At 50.9% G+C, this 8,997-nt stretch overlaps 1 protein-coding gene across 2 annotated transcripts in view; it reads left to right on the top strand.

Annotated features, from left to right (window-relative positions):
- Positions 1-8,997, top strand: part of PTAFR (platelet activating factor receptor) — a 39,973-nt gene that overhangs the window by 9,092 nt on the left and 21,884 nt on the right. The window contains exon 2 of one of the 2 annotated variants that reach the window (XM_081817865.1): positions 6,037-6,126. The exons of the other annotated variant lie outside the window; for it this stretch is intronic. Coding sequence (XP_081673991.1) covers positions 6,037-6,126 — 90 coding nt within the window. The remainder of the gene's footprint in view (positions 1-6,036; positions 6,127-8,997) is intronic. 2 annotated transcript variants of the gene reach the window in all.

Below are 8,997 nucleotides of genomic sequence, written 5' to 3'. Positions count from 1 at the left end.
GGGTATTCATCTTTTCTGATGGCTGAGTAATATTCCATTGTATATATGGACCACATCTTCTTTATCCATTCATCTGTTGAAGGGCATCTCGGCTCTTTCCACAGTTTGGCTATTGCGGACATTGCTGCTATGAACATTGGGGTGCATATGGCCCTTCTTTTCACTACATCTATGTCTTTGGGGTAAATACCCAGTAGTGGTTGCTATATCTCTTAATTCTCATTTGATCCATAGGTTCTTCCACCATCTTTCTTCTCCCTTAAAATTTATTTGTTGAAGAAGCATTTTCTCTTTGCTGAATTTGCTGAGTGTATCCCTATGATCTACTCCTCTGCTATATTTCCTGTAAACTGGTGGTTGAACTTCTTGATTCGATTTCCTTGGCAATACTGTTTCATAGGTCATGTTGTGATTTGGGTGTGTTCAAATACCAACTTTATTAGAAAGGTTTTCTTTTTTTTTTTTTAAGATTTTATTTATTTATTTGAGAGAGAGAGAGGGGGAGAGAAATTTCAAGCGGGGGGCGGGGGAGCAGAGGAGAGGGAGAGGAGAAGCAGACTCTCTACTGAGCAGTGCATCGGGCATCCCTGCATCGGGCTCCATCCCAAGACCCCGAGATCATGACCTGAGCCGAAGGCAGTTGCTTAACTGACTGAGCCACCCAGGTGCCCCCTAGAAAAGTTTCAAACAGACAAAAAAAGAGAGGGAAGAGTATAATAAATCCCTATATACCTATTCATTTCCTATAGCTGCTGTCACAAATGGCCACAAGCTTGGTGGCTTGAGACAGCACACATTTATTTTCTTATAGTTCTGGAGGCCAGAAGTCGAAAATTGGTATCAGTGGGGAAGGAGTCAGCAGAGTTGTGCTTCCTGCAGAGGCTCCAGGACTGAATCTGCTCCTCCCTTTTTCAGTGTCTGATGGCTACTGAAACTCCTGGCTTGTGGCCATGTCATTCTCCCTCTGTGGCCACACTGCCTTCTCCTTTTCTGTCTGTAATAAAATTTTCCTTGGCTTCTCTCGCTCTCGCTCTCTCTTTTTTTTTTTTTTTTTTAAAGATTTATTTATTTATCCGAGGGAGAGAGAGAGGGGGGGAGAGAGAGAGACTGGGTGCACATGAGCAGGGGGAGGGGAAGATGGAGAGAATCTTCAAGCAGTTTCCTTGCTGAGCAGCAGTTGGACGTGGGGTTCAATCCCACTACCCCGAGATCATGACCCAAGCTGAAATCAAGAGTCTGAGGCTTAACCGACTGAGCCACTCAGGCACCCCTTGGCTTCTTATTCGTATACTTGTGATTGCATTAAGGCTCACTTGTATTATCTAGGATAATCTCCCCATCTCAGGAGCATTGATTTAACCACACCCAAATGGTAAAACATTTGCCACGTAACAGAACATCTATAGGCTCCAAGGACTGGAACCCCATATCTTTGAGGGCCATTATTCAGCCTGCTACAACACCCTTCACCTAGATTTATTATTTGTCCCATGATTTCCCTCCTGTCCTTCCTTCTTTTTTTCCATCCTTCCTTCTCCTTTCTCTTTCCTCCATTCCATCCTTTCTATTCCCTTTTCTTTCTCTCTTTCTCCTTATTTTGCTGTAATAGTTTAAAGCAATTCCTTGTAAACTTCATCTCTAAATATTTCCATATATATGGATACTTTCTTTTTTTTAAATTTTATTTATTCATTTGAGAGAGAGAGAGAGAGAGAGCATGAGCAGGGGGAGGGGCAGAGGGAGAAGCAGGCTCCCCACTGAGCCAGGAGCCCGACGCAGGGCTCGATCCCAGGACCCTGGGATCATGACCCGAGTCGAAGGCAGACGCTTAACCATCTGAGCCACCCAGGTGCCCTTGGATACTTTCTTATATAACCACACCACTATTATCACTTCATACAATTAATAATTCCTTAGAATCATCTAAAATTCTGTCCATATTAAATTCTCCCTGATTTTCTCAACTATGTCTGTCCTGGATATCATCTGTTTTCCCCTCCAGATCTCACCACCCTTCTCCACCCTACTCTGTGCTCTTGGAAGCTGATCTGTATGTACTATATTACCCATGTCCCTTGCTTCTGGTTGAACTCAGCCAAGGTTGGCCCCGGTAAGACATCAGAAGGTAGAAGAAGAGAGAGATTTGGGTATTTATTTCCCAGTTCCCTCTCCACCAGCTCAACAAAGATTGCTGCAACTTCCTAACCAAGCTCACACCTCCTGCCAGGCAGCCCTCTCCAAATAGCTACTCTTCAGTTCCAGTAACTTCTCCCTCTCTTGAGCTTTTCAGATGATAAGGGCGCCCACTCTTGGCAGCCTTGGAGTATTACACTATTCCTTGTGGTTCTCCAGCCCTGCCCTCACCTCCCTAAGTGTCCCTTTGTCCTCAGATGGCCCATTCGAGTGTGCATCTCTTTTCAGGGCCCTAACTGATACATATGTCTTTTATTTTTTTCTTTTAAACATTTTTCTTGTTCCCATTTATTCCCACTTCAGCATAGTGGTTAAGATCTAGAGTGGGCTATGAAGCAAGATTATCTAGGTTCAAATCCTCTCTGCCACACAGTTGTGTGACTTTGGACAAGCTACTCAGCTTCTCTATGCCTCAGTTTCTTGTCTCTAAATTGGAGATAATAATACATGCACCTAACTTTACAGGAACTGTAAAGCAATTACATAGGGTACAATGGCCAGAAACACAGTAAATGCTCACCACGTGTTAAATAGCATTGTGATTATTATGGTTAGCACTTTTATTATTCCTTGAACTCATTCCTCTTGAGTCCCTTTCCACTGTGTTCTTGTGTGGGTGTGAATTTTTATTTTTTGGTCCTCTATTCTGAAATAATCATAGATTCATGGGAAGTTGCAAAGATAGTACACTGAAGGGGCGCCTGACTCTTGATCTTGGGGTTGTGAGTTTGAGCCCCACGTTGGATGTAGAGATTACTTAAAGGAAAAAAAAAAAGATAGTACACAGAGGTCCCAAGTACCCATACCTAGTTTCCCTCAAGGCTTGATTAGACTCGGATATAGATATATTTTAGAGTAGAACTGACCGAATTGGCTAACAGGGTGGATGTGGGTGTGACAGAAAGGAGGAGTAAAATGTTGATAATCTCCGCCTAACTACGCTGCTTGTTGATCAACCTCAAAAGAGGTACTGAAACACCCCTACTCCAAGAACATGTGTAAAGGACTACTGAAAAACAGGCTGAGCCCAATAGTCCTGGATTTCAGACAAGTGTCCTTGGCGTCTGTGGTCAAATGAGGATTGGTGGATCCCGGAGGTCCCTCCAGGCTGTTGCCTCTCATTGAGTGTGGTGCCTGGAGGGTGGCTGAGAAGGTAAAGCCAATTTGGGGAAAGAGGATCCGAGTTGGGGAACAGACCTAGGGCCTTGGCTTTTCAGCTGGAAGGTTAAACACAATGAATAGACCATGTTCTCTTGTGTCTCAGGGCACTCAAGACTCAAGCTGCCTCTAAGAGAGCTGGGGAGGGATGACCAAACCAGGCCTCTTCGAAGTCCCTCACAGGAGGCCTGGGCCGCATGTTGGGATGTGAGGAGAGTGTGTGAGGTGTGGTGCGTGAGTGTGGAAAAGTGTGAGTGAATGGGCAGGAGGAAGGAGGTGACTGGATGGATGTGAGTAAGGGGTGACAGATTTGGGCACTTGAGTGTGTGAGTGTACATGTGAGTGGAGGGATGTGATTGTGAGTGGGTGTGTTTGCATGATAGTGTGCATTGAGTGTATGTGGCCATGCAAGGGTTATACATGTAAGAGGTTCGAACATGTCTGCCTGTGTGTGATGGGGGTGGAGCTGGGGCAGGGGCAGAACGTTGGCCCTAGCTCTTCAAGGCTGAGGCACATGTTAAAAGTGATTTGGGGGGGGCGCCTGGGGGGCTCAGTCATTAAGCGTCTGCCTTCGGCTCAGGTCATGATCCCAGGGTCCTGGGATCGAGTCCCCACATCGGGCTCCCTGCCCCTCTCCCACTCCCCCTGCTTGTGTTCCTGCTCTCGCTGTCTCTCTCTCTGTCAAATAAATAAATAAAATCTTTAAAAAAAAAAGTGATTTGGGGGGGCGCCTGGGGGGCTCAGTCATTAAGCATCTGCCTTTGGCTCACTCAGGTCATGATCCCAGGGTTCTGGGATCGAGCCTCGCATCGGGCTCCCTGCTCCGTGGGAGACCTGCTTGCTTCTCCCTCTCTCACTCCCCCTGCTTGTGTTCCCTCTCTCGCTATCTCTCTCTCTGTCAAATAAATAATAAATAAAATCTTACAAAAAAAAAGTGATTTGGGGGTGCCTGCGTGGCTCGGTCAGTTAGGTGGACACCTAACTCTTGCTCTCAGCTCAGGTCTTGATCTCAAGAGTTGTGAGTTCAAGCCCCGTGTTGGGTTCCATGCTGGATATGGAGCCTACTTAAAAAAAAAAAGTGATTTTCCCTTTGAGATCCATTTTTGTCAGGAGTGGGGTCCCATTCAGCAGGAGGAGGCCAGCCCAGACATGCAGGGCAGAGCCGAGGCTGGACCCTGAAGGGGTGGTGGTGGCGATGGTCAGGAGCCTCTACTCCTGGCTCTGCTTGGGACCTGGCGTTGGGACCTGCTAGACCCGCTCCCCTCTCTGTGTAGAAGGGTGTCGGATTGGCTGACATGTGGACACCCTGCTTTGGTAGGCAGTGTTGACTACAGTGCTTGGTGCCTGGTGGTGCTTAATAAATGTTTGCTCGTGGAGTGACTGGAAGCTGAGGCAGGGAGCCCTGGCCCGGCGGTCACTTTTTTTTTTTTTTTTTTAAGATTTTATTTATTTATTTGAGACAGAGAGAATGAGAGAGAGAGAGCACATGAGAGGGGGGAGGGTCAGAGGGAGAAGCAGACCCCCCCGCCGAGCAGGGAGCCCGATGCGGGACTCGATCCCAAGACTCCAGGATCATGACCTGAGCCGAAGGCAGTCGCCCAACCAACTGAGCCACCCAGGCGCCCCCGTCGGTCACTTTTACACACAAAGCCTCCCGCCAACGGACTTGCTCGCACACGCGCTCGCTCACATTGACAAACTCACCTGCGCTCACCCACTCGCTTGCGCACACCTGCTGCTCACGCTCGCTCGTTCCCACGGACTCACACGCTGCGGCGCTCCGCCCGCGACGCCCCGGCTCCTCGCTACGTGCTGCCGGGTGACCGGGGCCGCCCGGCCCAGTCACCCCGCTGACCACGGCGGCTCGGCCCAGTCACCCCGCTGACCACGGCGGCTCTTCTAAGCTCCTCCTCATCCTTTTCTTTTTTTAAGATTTTATTTATTTATTCATGAGAGAGAGAGAGAGAGGCAGAGGGAGAGGCAGGCCTCCCACCGAGCAGGGAGCCCGACGCGGGGCTCGACCCCAGGACCCTGGGACCGTGACCGGAGCCGAAGGCCCACGCTTCCCCCACTGAGCCACCCAGGCGCCCCCTCTTCTCATCCTTTTCATGTTCTCGCTGTCTCTCCCTCCCCTCTCTCTCCTCTCTGTGTCCCTTCTTTCATTTTTTCTCTCACGCCCCTACACAGACATGCACACTCGGCGCACACTCTCCGCCTCATGGCGTTCTCTCCTAATTTCCCCGGTTGTCTGGCCTCCCGTCGGCCCATTCCTCTCATGCTCTCTGTCTGTGTTTACGTCTGTCTTTCTCCGTGTGCCTTTCTCCCTCCACCTCTCACTGTTTCCTGACTGCCCCGCCCCACCCCCGGGCCCCTTATTCTGGTTTTCTCGGTGCCTCATCTCTCTTCTCTCTTCCTGGCTCTCGTGCTCAGTCTCTCTCTCTCTCTCCTCGAGTGCACGCTCGCCCTTTCTGCTCTCTCTCTTGCATCCCCAGCTCCCCGACTCGCTGCCCACGCCCCAGCCTGGCCCTGGCTCGGGGAGAACCCTCTGAGCAGGGGTCAGGGCCCCGCCACCCAGCTTGGAGGTTCTTGTGCCACCCGTTGGAGGAGCCCCAGGGTCACAGCACTTCCTCGCTGGGGGTGACTTGGCACTGGTGCGCTCTGTTTCCTCACTTCTGCAATTTCCAGATAGCACAGAGGCTGGGTCTGCAGACAGACAGACACTCAGATCCTGCTGCTGCTGCGGCCACTCAGCCTGCTCAGCCTTCCCTGATTCAGGTAAGGGGGGGTCCCCGGCGCTGGCTGGGCAAGGGGGAGGTGTGTGACAAGGTCCTCAGGAGACCAAAGTCTGAAGGGACCGTTCTGGCATCTTCCTCAGGCCCAGTGTTTAGAAAGGATTCCTGGTGACCAAACTTGCCAGGAAATGCAGCTCCCCACTTTGGTTGTCTGAGGCCCGGGCCGAGCTGAAAGTGAGCCCCGAGATCTCACTGGGAGCTGACGATGGTGATGAGAGGGGGCTACCTAGAGGTCAGGAGCTGAATGCCATCCGCTGGACTGGCTGCCTATGGTGTCTTGGCCAAGTTATGCTCCCGCTCTGCAGCTCAGTTTCCTGCACTGTCGAATGGGGATAATCCTGCCTCCCCAGCAGGACTGTTGGGAGAAGCTCGGGGTCTGGTACAGGGCTGGGCACTGAGGACCTCATGAGATGCCAGGTGTTCCTGGGGGATGATGAAGATAACCAGGTTATTGGTACAAAGGGCCTGGCCCGCAACGGGTTCCCCCCAACAGGTCCCGGGTGGGAGGGACAGGGCACAGGCAGGTCTCCCCTTGTCCTTTGCTGGCAGGAGGTCCCGGGTGGGCCAGCTGAACCAGGGTCGCTGTGCAGACACTTGCTCTCCTGTGGAGAATGAGGGAGCCAGCAGAGTCTCTCCGTAAAGCATTTAGGCAACTCTGATTTAGATCTGTTTGAACGTGCAGCTGTGTTCCAGGTACTTGGAGTGTGAGTGTGTGTGTGTGAGTGTGTGTGTGAGTGTGAGTGTGTGTGAGTGTGTGTGTGTGTGTGTGTGTGTAGGTGCTATGGAAACAAAAGACAGAGATGTTCCTACCTTTAGGTACTGACAACGCAGCCAAAGAAAGAAGTCTGCTCTGGACATGAGGAAATGGCCCTGGGTCTGAGGTGGGCACCTCACGATTGGCAGGATTTTGACCTTAGCTCTAGTTTATAGGCTGGGATGTTGGCAACTGAGGAGCCTCACTTTCCTCTTTTGTAGATTAGGGTTTAAAGTCCTGACCTTTGGGTTTGTGCGGGAGGATGAAGGAAGAGGCCAGGTGGGAAAATGCTTTGTCAATGGTGAGATGCTGCACAATGTGTTACTACTAATATTGACACTGTAATCCTTACTGTAAATGCCTTACGGGGGGGGAATTCATTCTGTTCATTGTTTTATCCTTACCCTTAGCACAGTGTTTGGTGAGCAGTATAATCTTAGAATATGAATTGAATAGATGGATGATAAAGTAATATGCTGTACTTAAAAGAGAATGGACAGCAAGCCAGAGGCCCAGCATCTGGTCCCAGTTCTGCTCCCGATCCTGTTGTCACCATGGGCAAATCTTTTCTCTTCTCTGGGCCTCAGTTTTTCCATCTGTCCAATGAAGGTTTGGGTAAGGAATTATAGTCTATGGCGTTAATGACAAAATCAGCCTCCAGGACTGAGTTCCTGCTCTTGATTGGTATTGGGGTGGGCAGGGGTGTGATGAGAAGCTGGGGTCCTGTCTGTCCTTTTACAGGGAGACCTTTATAGAGGGACCCCTCCTCCCCACTCTAGGCCCGTGATCAAGGCCTCGTTGAGGAGAAGGGGGTGCTCCTCTTTGTCAGTGGCAGCCCCTCCTTACGCCCCCCCCCCCATGAGGGTTGGCACAGGACGAGGCACAGCTGAGCTACAGTGTGGGAGCACTCCCTGACTGGTCCTGGGGGAGTGTGTCTGGGTTGAGCGTGGAGCCCATTCCCGGAAGGACAAATGCTGGGCCCCCAGCACAGCCACCTCTCTGGCCAGCCCCCATTGGGTTCCTTGGCAGCAGGGTGGGTGGGGAGAGGAGCCTCTGCTGTATCTTTCCATGTGCATGTGTGTCTGTGGTGGTGTGGGTGGTACTGGGACGTGGGCCCTGGCTGTAGTCACATGGGCCTGGAACATGACCAACGTGCAGGAGGGTCTGGTACAGCCCAGCAGTTCCCAGAAGCAGAATCATCAACCAAACCAGCTGAGAGGTTGGTGTACCTTTCTTCCCTTGTGTCTTCAGCCAAGGAGGATCCAAAGCCAGACTCTGTGTGTGTGTGTGTGTGAGAGAGAGAGAGAGAGAGAGGAAGAGAGAGAGAATATGTGGGGCGAGGACCACTGCTCAGCAGTCCCTCCCCACCCCCTTAGTTCTGTAGGAGGGGGACCTTTAGGGTCTGGGTTTGATGCTGAGCTCAGCTGGCTGATGGGAGAAGCATGTCAAACATTTGTGCAGGCCCCTTTATAGTTTATAAAGTCCATTTCAGTTTACCAAGTGCTGTACTGTTGATAAGACAAACCCTTTATCACTCCTACCCATCTTATTTTCTTCTTACAACAATGCTTGAATTCTTGAGGTTGCCTCCTCACGCCGCCCCTCCCCCGCCCCACCCTGCGGATTTTTCAGATGCAGATCACAAGTCTCAGAGCTCACTCACTCAAGGTGGTGGGGGGCATGGCTGAGACCCAGAGTCCTGATGCTCTGATCTCAAGTCTTGTGATTTCTCTTCAGCTCTCGCTGGTGGCGGCTGGTTTGGTGCACGGCTGATTGGTTCACTCATTCATTCCTTCAACAAATGTTTTCTGAGGGTTCGGGAGGAGCTCACAGTTACTGAGCAATAACCATTTGCATTGACTGCTTCATTCTGCTTTTACAACTACCTAGTGAGGAAGCTTTTATTATCCCCATTTTGCAAATGAGGAAAGGGAGCTGCTGAGAGCCAAAGAGCAGCTAGGGAAGAGCAGAGTCCCGTGTGGATCCTGGTCTGTGGGACCCCAAGGCCTAGGCCCTGTACCCTACATTTTCCCTTGGGCTGGGCCCCGGGTACCCACAAGGGCACCAGCAGGACGGATGCAGGAGTTCCCAGGCTGGAAG

The sequence above is a fragment of the Leptonychotes weddellii genome, chromosome 4 (assembly GCF_054177405.1).
Source record: "Leptonychotes weddellii isolate Sample4059 chromosome 4, ASM5417740v2, whole genome shotgun sequence".
In the NCBI taxonomy this organism is placed as follows: Eukaryota; Metazoa; Chordata; class Mammalia; order Carnivora; family Phocidae; genus Leptonychotes; species Leptonychotes weddellii.
Note: the sequence above shows the minus strand (reverse complement) of the source record. Positions and strands in the feature narration are given on the sequence as shown.